The 25,001-nt window shown below is 39.6% G+C and overlaps 1 protein-coding gene across 6 annotated transcripts in view; it reads left to right on the top strand.

The window, feature by feature from the left end:
- Positions 1-25,001, top strand: part of usp54b (ubiquitin specific peptidase 54b) — a 108,854-nt gene that overhangs the window by 56,148 nt on the left and 27,705 nt on the right. For all 6 annotated transcript variants that reach the window (XM_053238730.1, XM_034309450.2, XM_053238731.1 and 3 more), the window contains 3 exons: positions 18,126-18,260; positions 20,114-20,227; positions 21,977-22,059. In XM_053238730.1, coding sequence (XP_053094705.1) covers positions 18,126-18,260; positions 20,114-20,227; positions 21,977-22,059 — 332 coding nt within the window. The remainder of the gene's footprint in view (positions 1-18,125; positions 18,261-20,113; positions 20,228-21,976; positions 22,060-25,001) is intronic.

The following is a 25,001-nucleotide window of genomic DNA, read 5'->3' as shown; positions in this document are numbered from 1 at the left end:
GCTATTTGAATCAGTTAGCTTAAGTATTTAAACTAGTTGATAAATGCTACATTGTTTTTCTTAATATTGTATTGTGCACTATATGGTCAAAAGTTTGTGGACATCTGACCATCACACCCATATGTGCTTTTTGAATGTCCCATTCTGGATTTAGTTCCCTCTTTGCTGTTATAATAACCTCCACTCTCCTGAGAAGGCCTTCAACTAGATTTTGGAGTGTGGCTGTGGAGAGTTGCTCATTCAGCCACAAGATCATTAGTGAGATCAGGCACTGATTTCCCAGAGGTGTTCAGTGGGGTTGAGGTCAGGGTTCTGTGAAGGCCACTTGAGTTCTTCCACTCCAACCTTGGCAAACCATGTCTTCTTGAACCTTGCTTTGTGCACTGGGGCATTATCATGCTTGAACAGAGTTGGGCTAAACACCTCTAGTTCCAGTGAAGGGAAATTGTAATGCTACAGCATACAAAGCCGTCCTGTGCAATTGTGTGCTTCCAATTGTCCACAGACCTTTGCCCATATAGTGTATTTATTATGCAAGGTAATTCAGAATTCAGGTAATTTAAAGAGTTCTGTATTAGTATTTACATTTTAAATAAATATTTTTGGTATTTGTATATTTTGCAAATTTCCCAACTAATATTACATGAAATTTCGAATAGGCATTAGAGTGGCTGAACACTAGGGCTCCAATTATTGATTATTTTCGGTTTTTGAATATTCTGCCAAATAATTGGACTAAATATTTGAATAACCTATATAGATGACATATAAGGAAAACTCGAGATTTAATACATTTTAGCAAACTAGCAATAGAACACGAATCATGGGCTCCTTAGTGTTTCCGGGAGATTGCAAGTGCAAATCCCAGCGATGCCACAGCCATTCGTGGCCGGGAGACTATTGGCCATGCTGTCTGGGTGGAAGGGATTGCATTGTTCTCTCTTCCCTGTCAATTACTGTGATACTAGCCAGTTGCAGGCATCCTCTGAGTTACTCTGCACTATGACACAGCATGAGCAACAATTTGAAAACGTGGAGTTCGGCCTTACATGTCTCGGAGGAAGCATGTGTTTGCCTCACTCACTCTGATTGGTAGCTGTCATGTGATAGGGCAGAGGTGGCTGGTAGGTGGGAACTGGCAAGTGACCAAATTGGGGAGAAAATTGGGATAAGAAAAGAGAATACAAATAATATGAAGGCTGCTTTATCAGCTTGTTCAGTGAACTTGTTCACAACAGAATGTATAACTAACAAAATATTAGCAATGGTAAATCAGTCAACCCAAATTACTTAAAGCTGCTAGATCTAAGGTTTTGGGATTTTGCTGTGTCTGGTAGAAAAAGCTATTGCAAGGTACCTGCAGAAGAATATTGTAACTGTGCTGTGTGTCCTTCAACGTGCCAATTCATCTCATGACTCTGAGTTTCAATTAGAGAGGATTCAGCATTGTGTTCCAAACTGCATAATGTGCACTAAGTAGTATGCTTACATAGTAATGACACCAATGATGTGCTGACAAACTGTTCAGTATGTTAGTATTAGGTTTGGAATGTGGCGCAATGATTCTCGACTCAAAGGATATAATTATCTGCTTTGTTTCCTCAGTATTACAGAAGCATTATGAGAATAAAAAACTTTGTGCTCATCAATGTGACTGTCTTATTTAGTGAAAATCAGGTGAAAAAGCAAAACCTCTTGGTTGCTCGACTGTAATCACAGCGTACTCCTGTGTAGGCTCATACTTATCTGCACTGGAGATGGCTCAGTGCATCTGTGAGACTGAATGATGCAAACTAGCCCACCAACCATAGTTAGTTAACTAAAATTTGGTGTAGAGAACAAAACTACCACCTCTAGTCGCTTCTGATGTGTGTATTTTTATTAGCTGATCTGTGTTCTCTGTGTATATATTTCACTATTTTGTGTCTTTTGTTCTAGGTATACATCAATCCCATTTTTTTCAGGCTGAGTGTGAATATATGACTGTTTGGTACTCGTCAATATCGAGACCGATACTGGGACTAAAATGAGTAACCTGTTTAGTATTCAGAAATCAGGGGCATCATGGGGCGACATTTCATTTAGCTCTGTTTATGTTTCCCTTGTTCAAATAGTGTACATGAAAAGCACACACCTTCATATCCACGTGCATATGCTACAAGTCTTATTGTTTATAATGTTAGCTAGTTGATTTTAAATGAAGCTCATTAGCTAGCTACATTAGTTACCTTGGATTGAGTAGGGTTTCAGTGGAGATCAGGGTTTCTTTCACTTCTTTCTTTCACTTGAGAAAAGTGTCTCTATACAGCTGTAAGTATGTTTTTGTTTTCATTGCATCGGAATAGTTCATTGGAAATGACTGATAGTGACTGATAAGAGCTGATATTTGATATACTCACCTATGGTTGTCTGTAGACACTTTTTGTTCCCTGCCTAGCTAGCATTTGCCTTATTGATGGTTACTGCTGAGTTTTAAGTTTAGGATGTTTTATCAGGTTACTTGTATTGCAGGAAGGCGCTGTAGTTCCTCCTATATATTTTCACAGAGCACAGTCTTCTTTGCTTTGATTAACATCATTAATTATGAAATGCATTCTGATCACTGTCATTCATTAGCTTTCTGATATTAGAGAACTAGTAAATTCCTTATAGGTTCAGCAAGAAAGAATGCAAAAACTCCATCTTACCTAATAGGAAACTAATGGGAAAGATATGTAGTTACAATTGTGAGGAATGTTCACTCTGTGGCCAATGGTATGTGGACACCTGACCATCCCACCCATATGTGAGTCTTCTCCAAAAAGTTGGAAAGACACAATTGTATAGAATGTCTTTGTATCTTCTAGCATTACAATTTCCTTCACTGGAACTAAGAGGCCCAAACCTGTTCCAGCATGACAATGCCCCATGCACAAAGCGCGGTTCATGAAGTCATGGTTTGCCAAGGTTGGAGTAGAAGACCTCAAATGGCCTGCACAGAGCCCTGACCTCAGTGAACACCTCTGAGATGAACTGGAATGCTGACTGCACACCAGGACTTCTCACCTGACCTCACTAATGCTCTTTGCACTAATGAGCAAATCCCCACAGCCATCCTCCAAAATCTAATGAAGTCTTCCCAGAAGAGTGGAGGTAATTTAACAGCAAAGGGGGAAAAATCTGGAATGGGATGTTCAGAAAGTACATATGGGTGTGATGGTTCAGCTGTCCACAATCTTTTGCCCATACTATAGTGTATGTAGTTGTGTGTAATTCTAAGTCTGGACCTGCCGATCGCACCTGGAAACACTCTGTTAGAGGGTTTTACATAATTATATGGTTTTACAATATTTAGATCCTCTAAATACAGAAAAAAGAAGTAAAAAGCAACAGATAAAAAGACTTCTGGTAAATCTACAAAAATAACCTGAAATGTTCAGAATTTATAAAACAACGATATCATCATTGTGACTTTCTTCGCTTAAGTTTTCACATTCCATGGTTTTTGTGATATGAACACGTACAGGTAGTATAGCGCTACTGCTAGTATTCACTGTGTCTGTGGCTGGCTGGAGATGTTCTCTATCCTGAGAACAGGAAGCTGATTCACTGCCTCACTCTCCCTAATGCAATTTAGTTCATCTTCATCACCACCCTCATCATCTCTCCTTCCCTCTCTCTAGTTTTTTTCTTTCCTCTGCTCACTGTGTCTATTGAGAGACATAGTTTCTGGGAGTGAATGAAGAAGAAGCATCAGCAAAAGTTGGCATGACAAAGAGCAAGAGGGTAAAACATGCTTCATGTCTTGAATAAAATGCACAAATCTTCGTCTCACACAACGTCTTATGCCAGTGTTGCCTCTGCTTTAAATGTGGAAGATATTTATGGGCCTCGTCTGGCTGGAAGAAGCCTAAAAGCTGACAGGTTTTTTTTGAGTGACTCTAATTTTAGCTGTGGCTCCACATGAAAAGGGCTTCTTGTCATTTTTACTTGGATGTTTATTCCTGAAAATAACAACACATCAGCCAGCTGTATATTCCTTTCACCTCGCTGGATAAAAGGGTTGACATTAATGGCGAACACTCCGAAAGGTCTGATGGATAGAGCAGCTTTGTCATCCTTTCAGGTTTTTTTAATCTCCTTTTCAGTCTTTTTATGTCTTTTCGTTGACTGCTGACACTTTTTAATCTCTACTGACTCCTTCAGCGGCTTGCCATTTCTGACTGTTGCCACGACTACCTGTTACCTTGACTACTTCCTACCAAAAATGTTTCATCTCAATGGCTTTGGCAGTTAAAGCAATGATTCACACTTTGCTTTAACTTTAGTCTGACTGCTTTCTTAAAAAAGGTGTTTTTCAGCTTAATCCCAGTTCACCATGGATTACCACAGACAAGATCGATGAGACATTTCCCGGTACTGAGAAAAGACTGAAAAATCTATTACCTGAAACTCAATAATAATGGAAATCATGTGGCAGAATCTGAATTTCATAATAAACATTAATGTATAACTTGAATTCATTACTGAAACGATTACACTCTAACAATAAAGATCTTAGCATGAAAAGAAATTTCAAATAAAAAGCAGTTTCAGTTACTTGCACTTTGTGTTTCTGTCTTTACATTTAGCTGTGTAACATGAGCTACAAATTCTTCCCCCTGGAAAAAGTCTCATCAGTAAAAGGATGAATTAAAAGTTTATGACTGCCCTAACAACCTCCCTTAGACTTACATTAGAAGTGAGTTTTGAGTAAACAGGTATAGAGTCTCTTGGGTCATTTTAACGCTTGTATTTTTTTTCCTCCTTTTTCTCCCCGACTCGCAGCCGTTTGCCCCGGGTTCAGTACATTTGGTGGTGTTTTCTTTAAAACAGTGGTCTGGGGCTTGCTATTTCATAAAAATCTTCTTATATGCGATCAGCTTGTCATTTGCAGGTATAGTGGCTTTTGTTACTAGTGTTGGAAAATAATTTTTAAAAATGGCAAACAGATCAACTCAGTGCGTCCCTTTATGCAAACCTGTGAACGTAAAAGTGACATGCGGAATTGCGCAGATCACCCACAGTTTAGAAGGAAATCTTCTGTGTAAAATCAAATCTGTGATTGAGTCTCTCCCCCAAACAAGCTCGGAATGGTTCCTGAGTGCGGTCTCGCGTATTCGGGCCAAGTGTGTAAACATCCTTACTGTTTACCTTTTTACACCCATCTGTCCTTGTCTGTTGTATTTTGTTAAGAATAGAGCTTCTCTTTTACAGTTTCCTAAAGAATATTAGTTGCTTAGCAGAAGTGTCAAGTGTATAGGACTGTTTTTTTTTTTTAATCCTCTCCTGGAGAAATTTTGAGTGATCCCCCCCCCTTCTGCAGTAACTATTTTTGTTTGCACTTGCTTGTAATTTCAGCTCCCAAAAAATAAAAGTTGAGTAGTTTGAACCACTGTGACCCTCACCAGGGTGAAGCAGTTACTGAAGATGAATAAATGAATGTGGTAAATATGTTGCACAGCACCCAGTATTCTCTCATGAATGAATAAATGCGGCCTTTCTTTGTCCCATGAGCTTCATATCTGACCACCGCTGATTCCAGTTATTAGTTTGAAGCAGCAGAAGTGAACAGAGACATGGTGTGCAGATACTTGTTGATCTGTTTGGGCCTGATTTGGAGGCTCTGTAGGGAAGCCGTTTGGCCTTCAAGGCTTTTAAATATGACTAAGATGATAACCCAGTGAACAATCTGTGGTGGCATATGAGAGCAGAGGAGCCTTCTGGCGCAGTGTGAATCTCGTGTTGACGGGCTGGAGGAGGTCACGTCCTGAGAAGCAGACATAAGGTGATGCGTGTGGATGTTTTGTACGTGTGGGGAGTAAGTGCGCCTGCCGTGTGTCCATGTGTCAGTATCTGAGCGTGATTACAAGTGTGAATATGTGCAAATCCAATACTAAGTAGAGCCTGAAGCTCTGGATTGGTATCGCATCAGACTTGATGTACTTTCCAGTCTGAACCACTGAGGTCTTTTTTTATGCCTTTAGTGTGAATTTTCAGATCATTATTTCCATCTTAAGCCCATCAGTAGCTAAAAGCCAATAACGGTAAATGAGGCATCCTCACACATACTTTAAAACAGCTTTTGCAGTTATTATATTGAAAAAAAGATTCAGATCATCATCAGATAATGATCAATCAATCAGTGCACCCCTAGTGAATCTTTTATTTTTTCATGTATGATTGCATGACCCATATGTCCTTCCTACATGAAATTTAATATTGTGTCTGTGTGTGTTCTTGATATCAGTATCATCTTTATGTGTGTGTGGTGGAAATTCATTGTTGTGTTGGCATTCTCTCAGCACTGTGGATGACCATATCTACCTTTTTAAATTTCTACCACTTTGCACTTCATTCCGAGTGCATTTAGTAGGCGGTTTGCACGAGCTTTATTAAAATGAACATAAATGTCAGACAATGACTTTGTGGCCTCATCAAGTCACATTTTGCACTGAATCCTCCTCATGTTCATACATCTGGTCCTCTCTCTGTCTCTCACCCTTCCGTGTTTGTGTGGCTGAGGTGCTGAGACAGCAGAAAGCAGGCACTGGATCTGGTCTGTGGAGAGCGAGCTCCACAATAATGGCCATACATATCACAAACATCCACATACAGGCTGTGATTTATGAATGAATGTCAACTATGATCTGCCTTCCCTCACTCTGTTTCCTCTCTCACTTTCTCTGTTTGTCTCCATGTATCACTTTGTCCTTCATATTCTCTGTTCCATTTTCTCATTCTCACATGCTGTTTTAATCCTCTTTGCATGCATTAATGAAATTTCCATATTCCCTTAAAAAATGCTTTTAGTTTCCAGTCTTACAATCTGGCTAAGCACATAAAAGGGTTAGTAGAAGTGTGGAGTGATGCTTTGACATTAGCTTGGAGCAGCAGAGTAAAACAAAGACATTTGGGAGCTGAAGGATGGATCACTGGATGCGGTATGTTTGGGAATCAAGACTGAAAGTTATTTGTTCTCTCGTACTTGATGACCTTCAGGTTACACCATCATTGCAATTTTCTTACAAATCTGGGTAGCAATGCAGCAATCTATTTTTAAGATATGATACCGATATTAGAGCTGTGGGTATTGGCTGATACCAAAAACTGCTCTCCTGACATCCTCTTAGTAACTGAATAAGCTTTTGACAGGTTATGGTGGCATGCTTTAAGCAAGTTGTGTCCTGTGTTCATGTGCAAGATCGGTGCTGTGTCAGTCAACATCATACACATTCACATTTATAAAATATATTAAAAAATCTTCATTCGTCTGTATTAAACACTTTATCCTGGTCAGGGTTGTGGTGGATATGGAGCTTATCCTGGGCATGAGGCAGGAATACACACTAAATGGAATGCCAGTCCATCTCACGGCACCGTACACATATTCACACTTATGGGCAATTTAGTGTATCCAGTTCACCCACTGGCATGTTTTGGGGGGTGAGAGGAAATCAGAGAACCCAGAGGAATCCCACATTGGGAGAACATATGAAAACTCAACATAGACAGTAAGCCAAGCTCAGTATTTAACCTTGGAGCTTGGTGACGTAATGTTTTGCATTTTCTCTGTGCTGGAGGGACCAGATGTGAGGCAAGACTTCATGCTTTCTCTTTGTGCCATTAACACATGCGACATGCTGCTGCACTCTTAGAAAAGGTTTCTTAAAGGACAAAATTCTTAAGTGGTTCTACTTTGAATGTTTTAGAAAGTGAAACAATATGGTGTTCTACATAGAACTTGAAAGGCTCTCAGGGAGAACAAAGCAAAGAACCCTTTAGCGTGCTCTATGGAACCTTGTGATATACACTATATGGCCAAAAGTATGTGGACACCTGACCATCACACCCATATTTGGTTCTTCCCCAAACTGTTGCCACAAAGTTTGAAGCACACAATTGTATAGAATATCTCTGTATGCTATAGTTTTAAGATTTCCCTTCACTGGAACTAAGGGGCCCAAACCTGTTCCAGCAAGACAATGCCACTGTGCACAGAGCATGGTCCATAAATTCAATTCAATTCAATTCAGTTCAGTTTTATTTGTTTAACGCTTTTAACAACGGACGTTGTCACAAAGCAGCTTTACAGAAACAAATACATTCAAGATATAAATTTTAAATGTATGTTTTTTCCCTAATGAGCAAGCCAGTGGTGATGGTGTCAAGGAAAAACTCCTTGAGACGATCTGAGGAAGAAACTTTGAGAGGAACTAGACTCAGGGAAAGGGAACCCATCCTCATCTGGGTGACAACGAATACTGCAATTATAAATAAATCCTTTCTATAACTGTGTACTACATGGTCAAATAGTGCAATTGTGTAACCAAATGGGTAGTGTATTGCAAAAATAGTGGATATTCTCACGATGCCAAACTGGAACAGCCATCCCTGAACAGGAGTTGAGGTTGCAACACCACTAATCGTTCACACACAGTGTTGTTGTAACATTTTTCACTGACCGTGTTACACCAACTCATGTCTCCCTAAAACATTCACACCCTATTTAAATGCTAGGGAATTGTTCAGCATTCAGTAGCACTTAAATATCTTTGTGATTATAAGTTGAGTCCAGTTGCTTTGGTTTCCTGCTGGTAGAAAAGTCAAAATGACCTGTGTGACTGAAAACAATCAGAGACATAATTACACTTGGCTGAAATTTGTTCTCTGATTGCCTCCTTTTCTCGCTCAGCCTAAGTCCCGTGTCCTCCAGCATGTCCAAGTCGAAGCTCTGCGATGCTCCATCAGGCTTTCTCTGTGCCCACATGGTGTTGTGTAGGCCAGCGTGGAGCCTCTCATGGTTCTAATGGAGGCCCATTAGTGTCGGCTCATGAAGCCTGAGTTCCAGTCGTTGCAGGTGTCGCTCTCCAGCCATTCTCGCAACAGAAACCGTATTGAAATTTAATGATCTCACACTGCTAATGTGCACTGCAATATGCTCCTCACTGCAAACAGCAAATAAGTGTAGAATCGTGTTGTGTGTGTTTACTTGAAAGCACTTGCAGAGCGAATATTGGAAACGCTCACTAAGATCTCATTTCTAGCTCCAGTTCTTGAAGACATTAAGCCAAACCAGATACACACAGAGTGTTTGAAGAGCTATTCCCAGAACACAGTTTAGGATCTTCTGATATGGCAACAACTGCTTTCCTGTACACACAGATTTGCAGTGATTTCCTCACGTCTGCCACAAGGGTTATCATATAGCAAAAGGTGGAAATTAGTCTGGATTGAGAAGTGATTCAGCTCGGTCCAGGGTTTCCTTGTTTAGTAAAATGTTATCTGTTGATGACTGGTCTCTCTTCTTTTTAGTAAAGAAATTTAAAAAATGATTTGATACTGCATGCATGTTCACACTAAACTGAAGGCAAAGAGAGTGGATGTGAAGAGATAACACAGATAACAGACAGTCGTTGAGCTATTGATATCCAGGAAATAACTTTAGACAAGCTGACGACAGTGATACAGATTCACAGCTTGAATAATACCAAAACTACAACAGACCAGTACATGACTAGTGCTAAACACTGGAAACACAGGTTAGGAATTATACTTGGCTCTATGACAACGAAATAGCAGCACGAGAGTACATGAATGTTGCAATGCTGTGAGAAGACTGAATGACTGAGTGGGATGTTTAAAGAGTCGTTGACTGGCTGAGGAACAAGCTGCAGGTGTTAATACTCCAGTGAACGCTGCTGAGGATGAAAGGCTGAAATATCGTTATTGCTCCTCTTCAAAACATTTAACATCCATCCATTTTCCATACCGATTATCCTACACAGGGTTGCAGGGTAGCCTGGAGCCTATCCCAGGGGACTCTGGGCACAAGGTGGGGGACAACCTGGATGGGGTGCCAACCCATTGCAGCGCACAATCGCGTACACACTCACACACCTATTCACACACTACGGACAATTTGGAAATGCCAATCAGCCTACAACGCATGTCTTTGGACTGGGGGAGGGAACCAGAGTACCCGGAGGAAACCTCCGAAGCACGGGGAGAACATGCAACCTCTGCACACACAAGGTGGAGGCGGAATTCAAACCCCCGACCCCAGCGGTCCAAGGCAAAAGTGCTAACCACTAAGCCACCATGTACCCCAACATTTAACATAAAAATATTTAATATAACGTTCTGTTTTGCAGACTTTTCAGAAATTAGATTTAAACTTCTAAAATATTTAGATGGAAACATTATTTTCAGCCTGAGATGATTTTATTATGAGAGTTTGATTTATAAACATGCAAAATATTCCACGGGACAAAAACATCAAGGGTTGAATGTAGGATTAACTAGGCTATGATACATTTTAAAGTGGGAGAGAAGGGAAGAATATTTTAAAGAACTGTCCATCCTGGTGGATATGGAAGACTTTACTATTCGATTAGTTCACTTAACAGTTGAATGATTCTGAAAGTGGCATAGGAAATTTGGAGCAGTTGTCATGGCAAATAGAAATCATCAAATTGTAGCCATCTCAACATTCTCAGGATGGCTGAGATGAACAGCACAATCCCTGAGAACCTGCTTGGAATGAACTTCCTGAAGCTGTAGGTGAAGGTGATTCTACAAAGCTGCACAGTAGTGCATTAATTTAAATTTTATCTATTGCAATCCTGAAAAATAAATTTCCCGTACCCACTCATTCATGATAACAACTGATTGAAATCCAGAATTAGATCAACTAGCAGTGGTTCTCAGCGTGGAATCCAGGGAACCCCAGGAGTCTGTGGGGAAAAAAACATTTTTTGTTACAGTGCTGGCAATCACAGCCCATTTATTGCATTTGTTAGTTAGAGTTCTTAGAATTAGTCTTTTTGACTGGTCAGGTATCCAAAACCTCAATAGCTCAAAAGCAAATAGACCTATAAATAATATAAATGTTACGCTAACATGTTCTGTCTGCAAAAAAATTCAGGATTAAAAACTCTATGGCTGCAATAAAAAGCCAGAATCTTATTGTATACATTGAAATTATGAGACTAATATTTGAATGGTTGGATTGTGGTCACTAAACAATCTGTACTGAGGACGTCCGTGACTTTTATTTATTGAAGTTTGAGAAACCCTGAACTAGAAAATAAAAATCATCTACATACTTATAATCAGTGATTGCACACGCTGTTAGAATGATTCAGTAAAGGCAGGAAAGAGGTGCACCATCACACTTAAAATGTGTCCTTGCGTTTAGTATCTCTAGCACAATCTTTTTTTTCTTTCTTAAAAAACGCACTAGCATTTAGCTAAGGTACATCAGCACCCCTTTTTTCATCCATTGTGGCCCAGGAGGGACATAGCCCAATTCCACTTTTTTTCTGCCCTTTACCCTTCTCTCTATCTCTCCTGGTGCTTTTATATTTTCATTTTATTTTCAAAGCCATCCATTACCACAGTCCTGGAGAATCTCACTGGAAACTGACCCAACAACAGAGAGTGAGCCATGGAGTTTCAAACCACATCCACTTTTAGATTAAACAATCTAGAGTTAATAAACAGGTGTTCACAGCTCTATAAACCTCATTTTCTCCCAATTATATCAACCTAATTTAAATCATAAAATATCCAAATATCTTGTTTAGTGAAGGAAAAACCATCTTAGGATTTTTTGATCAGGTTGTCAAGTCCAATTATAATGAAATAGACATGCACAAATTTACCACTACTCTTCACATTTATAAGGTATTATTAGGTTCATATTAGCTTCAGCTTTGGGTGGGTGAAGGCTTGCACATGCTTCCTCATGAATGCCTGCTCATGTTGCACCACAGGGAAGTGTAACACACTATAACGAAGGCGGTCTTTGTTTTTCGCCTTCTACTGTATACATGAGCTCATGGTTGTTTATGATTGGCTAGTGTCACTGTGATTGATGGGGAGAGAGAGTATGTCATCCCTCCCACCCAGAGAGCACAGCCAATTTTAGCCAGGGATGACTGTAGCATCATCAGGATTTGAACTGATGATCTCTGGATGATAGAGAGAGCTCTTATCTGTTATGGGAGTCTGCATAGATCATTCTTACTAAATACAGTCTCACTAAAGGTGCACTTCAGTAGTGAAGCTATTGAAGTGGCTAGTATATTTCATCCTCTGTCTGTACTCCAGCCATAAGATAGTGAGCTCAAAATATGTTTTTTTTTTTTTTTGCTCTGTTAAGATTTAAGATAAGACAACAGCAGCTTCCATATTTACCATAATATTTCTTGGGATTGATAGAATCAATTTGTAGAAGAAGTGCTATAATTTCTATGTAATTACACTAAAATGTTCTACTTATGCTCATACTGTATAAAGTATGTGAAAATATCAGAACCACATATATTTTCATATGGACTGGTTTTGGTAACAGTGATGTATGGGGATGTCTTGTGTGTAATAAAACCCTTCATCGATCTGTGTACTTGCGTAAGAATTAATCCGGGTTTTGGTTCGTTTGGTTGCTACAGAATCCAAAAGCCAGCTATGAGTCACTGCTGCGGCTTTGTTCTGTACAGCAGAAAGATCCATTCATTCATCTTCAGTAACCTCTTTATCCTGATCAAGGTCACGGTGGGGCATGAATACACCCTGGATGAGACATCAGTCCATGGAACGGTATAGTACACACACACACATTAACGCTCTACAAATAAATTGAATTGAAAAAGTTTTCTGGCATTTTAAAAAATAAATGTCTATGAATAACAATCTAAATCGAACAATATTTGATCTAAGGTTTAGGTTTGTCAAGGCGAAAATGACGGCAGTATTCTTTTGTAACTATTATACGAAAGTATGCTAAAAACTTGGTATGGGTGAGCAACAATATGGGAGCAGTACTTGACAGCAAAAAGCTGCACATCACTCACCCATATACACTCAGAGTCACAAGCAAGTCAAACTTCCACAAGCTGACAGCTGTTACATCCCACAAACATCACCATAAACATTTTCCTCACCATTTTAATATGCAAAAGTTGTCAAACTGTCATGACCAAAATAGAAGTGAAAGGAGATCTCAGTGAGACAATGAAAAGAAGAGTAGACAGTTAGACAGGCAGATGGATAGATAGATAGGTACTTTACTGGAGACATTGTTTATGGTACATACAGTACATAAATAGCAACAGAATTAGATGCAGTGGTAAATAGGTAGAAAGTACAACATGCACTGTATTTACTTTTTACTTAGATCTGATCTTACAGCCTTGACAACTCAGATTGGAATTCATAGTTTGTAATGTGAAAAGACCTCCTCCCTGAAAAGAACTGCATTTAATAATCACTAATATTATGTGAATGATCCACATGTATCAACAACTTTGAAAATACAATATATGAATAAAATCCATTATTGCATCAAACAATCACCAGATGCATAGTTTGCATTTTTTTGTTGTTGCAGATATTACTGCCACTTCTGCTGAGGCGTGTGTGTGTGTGTGTGTGTGTGGTGATACTGTATGTGCAGGATAGGCATGTGGAAGCTTGACCTTTCCTGCTCGTGATTGATTATCAAAAAATTGTGATAGATGATTTAATCATCCAGAATCAACTGCCTAAACAGACAAGAAATCGAGCACTTCCACCATTTCAGGTTTACAGGACAGTACAGGAGGGCGTATTTTTATTATTTTGTATTTTTATTATTAGCTGTACAGTCGGGACCTGCTATCTGGCAGTGGATTTTTTTAGGTGATTTTGCAGTAATGCACAATCAACACTAAAAAAAAGGGACATTTTCAATAGAAAATGAAATGAATGAATGAGTTGTCTAGAGTCCACACAGCTGACATTTTCTCTGTTGATCTGCTGCATCTGAACACAAAATAACACAAACAATGTATTTAATTGCTTCATAATTATAATCACTATTAACATTATTTGTAAAGTGTTAGATCTGAAACTTCATTATAGACCTATTTAATCCTTTTAGGTCAAAATTTTCATCCTTTATTCTCTTTCAAAATTGGTGTTTGGTGGCATTCCTAATAAATATAGTTAAACGGACATTAACTATAGACTTGTCTAATGTTAACTAAGTCGTATGATGCATTGATATAGATCTATAAATCTATAGATTTTATTTCATATTAAAGAATGTAAATCATCAGTGCTAAAAAACACCTGTGCTAATAATTCCAGATTCTCCCGTTTTATCGGGGGAAAAAAAAGCTAATTGTGAGTCGAAGTGTGGCAGAAGTCATTGCCTATCGTTTCATTATGCACGTGGTGCATAAACTATGCACACATTACCAAGTGCACTGTTAAAGTCCTGTGTATTTTTATTTTGAAATTGTAAAATTAGTATAACTGGTCAATTGTTAGTATCTATTCATTTGAAACAAACATTTACTATATATACTATTCCACAATGTTAGGGCAATGCTAGCCAGGCTTAACATTAGCTAGTCAGCTAGTAGGCAGGATCTCATGTTGGTGGTAAGTAATAATGTGAGTTTCACAGAAAAACTGACAACCGTTTCTGTTAATATTATCAGTACTGCATCAAAATGTATAACCCTTTCTGACTCAGTGATTACAAGAAAAGCCGAGATTAAGAGCACAAAACAGTTTGAACGTGCTGGAATGCAAACGCACGCTATAAAAAAGAGAGGTGAGCAAATTTGTGTGAAACCAGAGCAAATCTGTGTGTGATTATGTCTATATTTTTTAACATAATAAAAGAATATCGGTATGAGAGCTGAAGGGATATTGATGTAGCTTGTAATGAATGCTGTGGCATTTTGGTAGTAAAATAATGCTTGTTACTGCACCTTTTCTCCTTCACCGAAGTATCCGGTCAATAGCAGTGCAGTATTCGAGCGAAGAGCCGGGGGCAGCTTTTGTGGCGCTCACTAATCGCCTTCATCTGATTTGTAAGAATACACATTACTGCTATCTTTTTGGGGATTTGCATTGGAACATTTTGTTAATTAGTGCTAAAAATTACAATATGTAGTTAATTATCTAGGGTGTGTGTGTATGTTCTCAGTGTCCTTGTGAGTTGGAGCAGTGCAGAGAATATGTTGGTGTCTTGCGTCTTTGAGTGGAGGTTAACATCTCATAGACAATGCCTCAGGGCCTGGAGCTAACAATGAAGTGCACAGTGTGTGTATGTGCATGTGTGTGTTTGTGTGTAGGGTTTTTTCCTCTCTGCGTGTGACTCTTATTGCATGATTCCAGAGCAGACGGGTGAGTTTGTTGCAGCTCTGGGATGGGCAGACTGACTTTGATCTTGTGTGAATAACAATCTCATTCTCTCCACACTTCACAGCTCCATCAGCAGAAGCTTATTTTGCAGAGCTGTCTCAGGGAAAGGGGAGTCTCACAGCATTTTTTTTTTTTTTCATACTGATGCTTTTTTTTCCAGACCTGAGCACTTTGAACTCAAGAGTTTGGTTTGTTCAATAGTGAAAGCTGTTTTCTTGACCCAGTGTGTCCTGGGACTGCTCCAAACACCGCTCTAGTATTCACCTTAAGCAAACCTGGGTACTGGATACACCATGTGTTTAAAATGTTTCAGATAAAACCTTTTTAGAGAACCTTTGAGGAATGTCTAGGAGTGTGATATCTCAATTTTTTGGAGTTCCTCTACAGCAGAAGTGATGCATAAAAGTGCAGTATATTTTAGAAGAAAATCCTCTGTGTTAAGACAAACCTGTATTGACAATGTCATCCTCTAAAACAAGCCTAGAAATGATCCTAGGTTTAGGTTAGGTGTAAAAGCATCAACACACACACACACACACACACACACACACACAAACACACACACATTGATGGATTCCAGAGCAAGCTCAGTTCTAGTGCTCTGTTAGTATCTTTCTCCATGCAGATCTACTCACTGGACCACCACTAGATCCATATCTGTCCTTATTAGCGCAGAGAATGAGGCAGCGAAGGGGTGTATGAGTGGAAGTGAGTATCTGTGTATGTCTGAAGGAATGTATGACTGAGTGAGATTATGTGTGTGTGTGTGTGTGTGTGCGTGGGAGAGTGAAGGACATTAAAAATGTCGGCTGGTGAAAATGATTCTGTATTCTGTGCAGAGGCTCACCCGCATGATTAGAGGATGGGAGTGATTGAGTGGGGGAAATTTGCCATCATCTAGCTCTCGCTCAGTGAGATAGCTACCCCTCTGCCTCTCTTATCCCCTCCCTCTCTACATTCTAGCTCGTGTTGGTGCAGTACTGCAGTCATCTCTTTGCATTACCTGTTTCAGTGCCATCAGCCCACCCCCCTGAGGAACACCCTGATTTTTACGCTTACTAACATACCCTATATGTGTGTGTGTGGACACTGCTCCTGTTATCCTTTTCAGATACATTTGTATGTCCAGGACACCAGAGGTAAAGTCTAGTGGTAAAGCCATTATGTCACTATTGCCATCGCAGTAGTTGCTAATGTCAGTGTGTTTAGTCCATTAGCGCTGCTTATCAGCTGTGCTGAGATGAGAGGCCATTCTCTTACAGCACTTGTTTAGAGGGTTCAATAGCAGCCCCAGTACTGATGGATGGGGTGATGGATTATCTATCGACAGTTTTAAACAATGGCTCTGTTTAAAAGTGTCAAACAATGGGCTACAGTAACTTTAAATTACAGGCAAATGCTTCTCGTTTTCGCACAGAACATTTACAGAACAAAGCCTGTGTATGTTTTTTAGTGGTGTAAAACAATGATAGTATCTGTATCTATTTAGTGCTCCAAATATGTGAAACCCAGTGTGGCTGTGGCCTAAACTGGAAGGGTGTCTTTTTTTATGGAATGTAATGTAATCTAATTATTTATTTTGAATCCCTGGATCTGACTGGAATTCTGGCTCAGCCTCAGCTATCACTTTTCGGTCTCAACACAGTACTGTTTCTTTTTAAAATCCCTCTCGCAAAGTTATTATTTGTGTTTGTGTCTGCCTGCGATATTTTCAGCTAAAGGAATTTAGTTTGTTCTTTTTTCCCAAAATACAGTATAAACAAACTAGTAGGCTAATTTGAACCACTACTACCCTGACCAGGCAGTTACTAAGGATGCCGTAAATGCATGTTAAGGAACGTGGTCTTTGTCCCTCAAGCTTCATATCTGACTGCTGGTTTACACTCGCATGAAAGAAAATAAAACTCCAGGTTGTGAAACTTTTTTTGTTGCATCCTGTGCGATCTTGGTTCCAATGCACACGTCTAGTCTAAGCCGGATGCCCTGTGAATCTTTCTGGCTTAGAACCTTGTCTTAGAAAACAACCTTGTCTTCTTTCTATGTCTTTCTAAAACCAAAAAAAGGCTTCTTATTTACATGTTTGTTCTTATTGTTTGTTTAATCTGAATAATGGATATCTTTACATCCCTAATGGATACTGCAGAAACTACGGAACATTTTGGACAATACTCTTCACACTCTTTGTTATCTTTGTCAGCAGGCAAACAGGTGTAAATTTAGCAAGAGATTAATATCACCAAATTGCACCACTGAACACCACAGGAGATCTTTTCTCCCAGTGGCCATTGGACTAGCGACCTCTTCACAACACTCACTTCCTCATTCACTTTCAGTACCTGCTTATCCTCACAGTGGATCCAGGAACACTTAGGATGAGATAGGAACACAGCCTGAATGGGACACCAGTCGATCACAGGGCATTCACACTCATTCACACACTCATTCACACTCATTCACACTTAGGGGCAATTTAGTGTAGCCAGTCCCCGTACATGCATGTTTGTGGAAAGTGGATTGACTCTCAAACTCCATAAAAGCTTTAGTTCTGTCTCATCCGAAGACTTTTATCATTAATATGAAATGGTATGTAGTTTTAAATTTGTGTACTAGTTGAAACTTTTACTGATGAAGTTTATTATCAACAATTAGACTTCCATTATAAGTGTTTCAACTACACTGGTTTCTTCTCATTTCTCATGGATGTTAAAAATGTTGAAATTCTTGTCTGATACAATGTTGAAAATCTTCTAGCTTCTTATAAGTGAGGTAGGATTGTAGCATTAACTTACCAAACAATGTGTCGCTATGCAGTGATTACTGAACTGATAATGTGAATGTTAACCACACAGAGCGTGGATGTGCTGATGCGATGACAGGCTCATGTCTGGGCTGTTTGTTTGTTACAGAGCATCTTTGCCCAGTTCCAGTACAGCAGTGAGAAGGTGCTGCCCTCGGATGCCCTGCGCAGTGCTCTGGCTAAGACCTTCCAGGATGAGCAGCGCTTCCAGCTGGGCATCATGGACGACGCTGCCGAGTGCTTTGTAAGACCTGTTATCCTGCTTGTCTCTATCACTCTCAACTACTCTGTTCTGATTCTCTTTTCATTGTTCTTACCCTTCCCCTGCCCTCCTCTCTCAAATTTCCTGTTTCTCTGTTGGATTCCATTGTCATTGATCTGATATTGATCTTGTTCTTCTTGTGTGGATATTTGTATATACACACACGTTGGTTTGAGGAGCGTGGGCAAAGAAAGTAGGCGAGTTGACAGTGTAGGGAGTCAGAGGAAGTTAATAATGTTTAACACATCTCAGTGGTAGGGTTGCCATTGCATTATACAATGACAGTGACAATGATAATGGCTTTTCTTTTATAGCTTCTTCATTTATTTTTAATTTATGCATTCATTCTTCATCTGCAAGTCCATAATTGCATTGATTAGTCCACTGCTTTGGTTTATTACATAGTGTGTGAGGAGTCTTGTAACAAGCTGTGGGCAGTGGTAGCTCAGTGGTTAAGACGTTGGGTGTCTGTGTGGAAGGTCATGAGTTCAAGTTCCAGCACTGCCAAGCTGTCACTTCTGGGCCTTTGAGCAAGGCTCTTAACCCTCAACTGCTCAGTTGTATAAATGATATAAATGTAAGTCACTCTGGCTAAGGGTCTCTGCCAAATGCCATAAATATAACAAGCTGTGTCACACTAGTCTTCACGCCTTCTCCCACTTGATTAATACCAAACCTGATTATTCAGCCTGTATCTGATTAAGGCATGAGGGTTCTGTTTATCTAACATTTATGGCCTTAAAGGACACACTGCAAAAACATCAATACTGATACTTGCCTTTAAGCAAATAGACAGACTTAGCAGTTGAAGCTCACTTGCTGAAGGAACCTCTGATCAGCTTTATCTTAAATAGCCATTTATATGCAGCCGATTTTTTGTGCCAGTACTTTGTAGACTCCACATCTGAGAACATTTTTCCCTGGGTCACAAAAGACGACGTCATCAGAGTGTTATTTAGTTCAATTAGCAGCTCTCTGGGAGTTCTGCAGCATGGTGCTGTTTCAGGCTTCAGCTCAGTATTTTTAACCGAAGAGCTGTTAAATCTGGTTGCTACTGTGAATTTGGACTTTATTTGAGTAGCTCATTTATGAGGCAGAGACAGGCACTGGGCCAGGCGGGTACTCATCGTGCCCTCGTATACCACGCTCATATGGCACTGCCTCCCAGTGTGAAGAAGAATCGGAGGCTACACATTAGCAGCACTCTTCATTTCCTCTCGTCTGGGTACGTGCTCCACACATCTGCACCGCTGCGGATGACAGAACTCCATTATTGTCTGAGCAGGAAATGACATGCACTTTACATACTGATAATGTGATTGTTCACCCACGTCTAAAAGGTGGTATAGATGTAGCCATGAACTAGTTGCTGAAGACCAGGAGAAGGTGGTGATGTATAGTCATCTACGTCTCAAGCTGAAGGTTTCTCTCTCTCTCTGTTCCTTCTTTCTTTTTTCTACTATTTCCTCCACTTGCACTTTATCTCTGTCTTCCCCACTGTGTATACCTGTATCAGGAACTAGCAGCGTGATCGATTGATTTTAAATTCCTTCAGCCGGGGAATCAAAATGCCTCTTATGAAATATAGATGTGTTCTTTTCTCTTGATCAGATTAACGTGAAGTGAGTGCTGACAGTGAAAAATGAATAAACGAAACAGACCAGCCCAGCTTTGTCGACACGCACAGATACACACCTCGCTTTCATACAGCACACAGCAGCAAAGCACTAGTGCAAAATATCCTAGACATCCTAGACAGTTCAGGCGAACAGAAAGCACACATGCACAGCTTCACACCGAGAGAGGTGAAAAATGTATTTTTTTTCTCTGGCTAGGAGAACCTGCTCATGCGTATCCACTTCCACATTTCCGACGAGACTAAAGAGGACATCTGCACAGCCAAACACTGCATCCCACACCAGAAGTTTGCTATGACACTATTTGAACAGGTCAGTTATATTAACATGTGGTGTCTTTCACTAACAACCTCTATGATATTTGTACCTCAATTCCAGAACTATTGGCACCCTTCATGAAACTGGGGGAAACTTTAATATTTTGAGCTTAAAAATCTGTGAACGAATGAATAATGCACATTATTTTTTCCCCGAACATCAGAAGTTTTCTTAAGTAGTTCATTTTTTCTACAGAAACATAGGGTCAAAAATTTAATATTACTTTGACAGCAAAACAGCCAAACAAGGGACGGTGTTCGTTGCATTCATTCGGTTTTCATTTTTTAAAAAACGTGCAAATGAGATGTTCAGAACAGTTTTTGGCTTGAGAACAATAAATATTATGTATAACTCTCATATTTTTGTTTCATTTTAGGGCTAAAAGTTATGAGTGATTATTTCTGCATATGCTGATCCCATTTTTATCATATTGTTTATGAAAACAGAATAAGGTTCCAGAGTACACATCTTAACCAGAGAATAGCTTGTAGAAAAGCCTACTTGTACTTCCAGGTGAAAAATTGTTTTCTGTGGTGGAGATAAAAGGAGAAACAAAAAAAAATTAATTCATTTTTGTCCTTTACTGCATGCCAACAAAAACAAAATTAAAATAAAAAGCTGTTTTCATGTTTTCCCATTTTAATTTTGAAACAATAAATGATTGAATGCGATGCACACAAATCAAGAAAAAATTGTGAAAACCTGCAGTTAGGTAAGTTAGTCCCATAAACATATACATATACCAAAAACATAATGATAAGAATTTGATGATAACCCTAATATCTCCTAAATTGAAACTTACTGTTCCTGTTATTGTTGCACATATTAAAAAAGCCCTCCTAAACCCCAGTGAAACTCCTGTGGTGAGGCCTCCTACACATCACTTCACTTCACTTCTCTGGAAGCACTGAACCTCATTCTGTAATCTCTAACATGGCTGGAGACACTTGTAAAGATCATGGACAGCACTTCAGGCAGAGCATTTAAAATCTTTTATGTTTGAGGCTTGCCCTTGTGGACTTTTCTATTCTCACTACATGTTTTAAAAATTCAGAGACTGAGAGAACTGCTGCAGAATATAGTTGTGTGATCATTTGAATGTACAGTGCCTTTCATAAGTATTCACCCCTTTGAACTTTTACATTTACACATTTTGTAGTGTTACAATCTGGAAATGAAATTGACTTATTTTGGATCATAGGTCATGAATCTACAGAAAATGATGCATAATGTTGAAGTGGGAGGCAAAATTCAGTACATTTTACAAATAAAAAAATGTAAACATTGTGATTGCATAAGTATACAGCCCAGTCACTTTGAAACCCTTAAATTCGTTCTGGTGCAACCAAACCATCAAGTCAAGAAGTCATATAAGGGCTCTGTATATTTTGGTTCATGCTGTTGTTTAAAAATTCATATACAACCAACACTGAACCTCCTAGATTACTACGATCATACTTTGCTCTGTTTTGTGACTCGTGGTCTGGGGGCATTTGTGGAGCCCTTGTATCAATTTCACCAAGTTGTTTTTGTGTGAATTTTTTTTTTATACAATAAATTTTGCCCGTTCTCTTGAAGAGTGCCAATAATTCTGGAGCTGGCTGTATATATCCCATATTTCCTCCCAATAGAATCGTAGATACAGCGGTCAACGCTCTGCTATAAATCAGAGTTTGTCATGTTTTATATGTTTGTGTGTGAGGGTATGCATGTTTCATTAATGGTTTTACTTCCATCCATCAGTGTGTGTGTAACAGTTGTGGAGCTACTTCGGACCCTCTCCCATTCATTCAGATGGTGCACTACATCTCCACCACATCTCTCTGGTAAGTGGAGAACTATGCCACACACACACACACACACACACACCCACACACACACCAGGTATTTCAGCATGAGCCACACTTCACTGTTACTGCTTCAATTCAGCTGAGTGGGACTGACGGCTGTGCTGTAGAATTGATGGCAGAGGTGTGTGGAAGGAGAGAGGGAGGATGGAGGGAGTGAAGCCCAAACCCCAGCTCCACTCCCAGCATGCCTGCAAAGCTGAAATGGGGCTCTATATCACAGGTTATTAGCTGTCATTGCACATATCAGACCCGTGAGAGCCATTCCGTAGAGCGATGTAAAGGAAGTCTTGGCTAGAAGGGATTCCTTCTCAGTCCTGCACACTTACCTACATAATCACTCACTCGTACACACTCACACACACACGCGCATTCATTCACACTACTTTTACTGTCTACTCAGTAAAATTACTCTGCTGCTCTGTTAGACCTTAAATCACTTCCATTTTTTCACACATGTACATGTTTTTGGTACTTGCTGGTACTGAAATGAGTAACCTACTCAGTATTAATCAGACAGGAGCATCGTGGAACTTTTTTTTTTTTTTAGCTCTGATTGTTTTCCTTACATTGTGGCCACATGTGCATTCACATGCTAAGGCTACTGGGCTCATTCTTTATAACATCAGTCAGTGCATTGATTTTAAATGAAGTGCATTAGCTAGCTACATTACTTACTTTGGATCGAGTAGGGCTGCAGTGGAGAAGAGTGGCTTTTGTTTCACTTTGGAAAAGCACTTTTGTAAAGCTGTAATGCTGCAATCAATTGTACTTGGAACTCATAAAAACCCGACCTCCGACACGGAAAGGTGCAGTGGAATGGATTTTGTTGTCAGGAACTCAGGCAACATCCGCCTTTCCCGAGTTCTCTGACATAAACACACCTGATGGCACACACTCAACAGTAAACAGATTTCCCTTCGCAGTATTTTCTACTTGATAAAACTAGATTTTACTTTATACGTAGCCTTTGGGTTGTGTACTTTTTTCTCACCTACCCTGCATCATTGGGTGCAGGCTAATTAGTGTGCTACTAACGATGAACTCCTCGTGCTGAGTTTTATGTTTAAGATGTTTTATCAGCTTACTATCAGCATACTGCAGAAAGATTGCTGTAGTTCCTCATCTTGATATTGTCTCAGAGCACAGTTTGCAGTCTGCCTTACTTTGATTGCCACCATTAATCACCATTAATTTTTTGGCAATTAGGTGACATTTTTCATATGAAAGATTATAGATATAATCCATTATGCCCCAAAAAACAATGCTGACTTTCTGTAATATGTTTCCCGTCAGCACCGTGGGTTACTGGCATCAAGTTGTAGTCACAAACTGCTAAGCAGATAGCTCCATATGATCCAATATGTGTCTGAGGCAAAAAGAAAAAAGAGAAAGATGGCTGTATGAGAGAGGTATTTATTGCAAAAACTGTGCCGTGTCTTGGAATGCGTGCGCACACGTGTAACGTATTCAGGTGATTGTCACAGCCCCTGGTGGTTAGGAAGTGAAACAGAACCCCTGTATTTGACAGGATCTGGAAGATGTGTCACTTTTGCACTTTTTTTCTAGTTATGCTAGTTATGGTCTGCTGAAGTTTTAGAGAGAATATTATTGGTTAGGTGGTCTGGGAAAACCCATCGGTTTGCTCTGACATCTGGACATTTCATTCTGGAAAATATCCAACAATGACAATTTTTATTCAAATTGAGATTCTCTGCCAATAATATACTTTGACATCTGTCAGAATGGAAGCTCTTTTTCATTTTTAGAGTTAACCAGGATTTAAAATGCTATTACTTTACTTTTGGCCTATGTACATTCCTGCTAAATGAGGATTTGTCTGTCCGTTATTTGTAAGAAAAGGACCATTTCCTCTTGAGTGCTCAGAGAGTGTTTACATTAGCCAGTAATCCTCTTGAAGAGCCTGACTGTCTTTATCCAATCTTATATCATATCAGGAAGAGACTCCAGCTTTTTGTGTACTGTCATTATAAATGTAGTCGTGACTGAGGATTTTCCCTTGTGTATTCTCGATGTGTCATCTCTCCTCCTAGCGCGTAACCTCTCAATGCCGTGTGTTAAAAATGACAGGGTGCAGTTGGAATGCAGATAAGCACTGAAATCTGTCTATAGGTGGATTGCTGTGTCTTCTCTGGTTGTGACAGAGGTCAAACATTTCAATCAAATGAAAAGCAGTAAATGATCTATGAAGAGAGGCGACGAAAGCTTTTTTGTTTTAGAAGCGGCATGCTTTGACCTCCATAGTAGACATGAGGGCAGCAGCCAAATCGATTTAATTTAGTCCACCGAACTTGGCGGGCACGAGAGGTAGCAGATGTCTGCTGAGTTTTAGTATGACCTGCTGCACACTCATAAACATCCCAGGTCACACTCATACCCCTTACCTCTCTCTGACTACACTCTCTCCCCTGTCTCTGTCCCATCACACACACACACACACACACACACACACACACACACACACACACACTGCAGTAGAGTGTGTGGCTGCCTGTATCACAGTGTACCAGTAAAAGTACAGAGTGTTCCTGTGTGCTAGATGCACATTCCCTGTCATCCTGCCTGTGGTTTTCACACAGCAGGCTCAGATCTCTCTCACACACACACACACGCACACACACACGCACAAATTATTGGTACCTATTGAGTGCAATGATTGGCTTACTTTTAATGAAAATCATTCTCATAAGTATGTAGGTATTACCTCTTAAATCGTATCAAAATTAGCACCTCAACTCAGTTTCTTGTTGCCTTTGACTAAGAAGTGTAAGATTACGCAAATACTGATACTCAAAAACACAAAGTTTGTATGAAAAATATATTTATAAGAGTAAGTAGTTTCTTCTTAAATTAATTTATGCAATAAATTTCACCCATCCTCTTAATGGACACCCATAATT

The sequence above is a fragment of the Pangasianodon hypophthalmus genome, chromosome 12, assembly GCF_027358585.1.
Source record: "Pangasianodon hypophthalmus isolate fPanHyp1 chromosome 12, fPanHyp1.pri, whole genome shotgun sequence".
NCBI lineage: Eukaryota > Metazoa > Chordata > Actinopteri > Siluriformes > Pangasiidae > Pangasianodon > Pangasianodon hypophthalmus.
The sequence above is the reverse complement of the archived record's forward strand: the minus strand, read 5'-3'. Positions and strand labels throughout refer to the sequence as shown.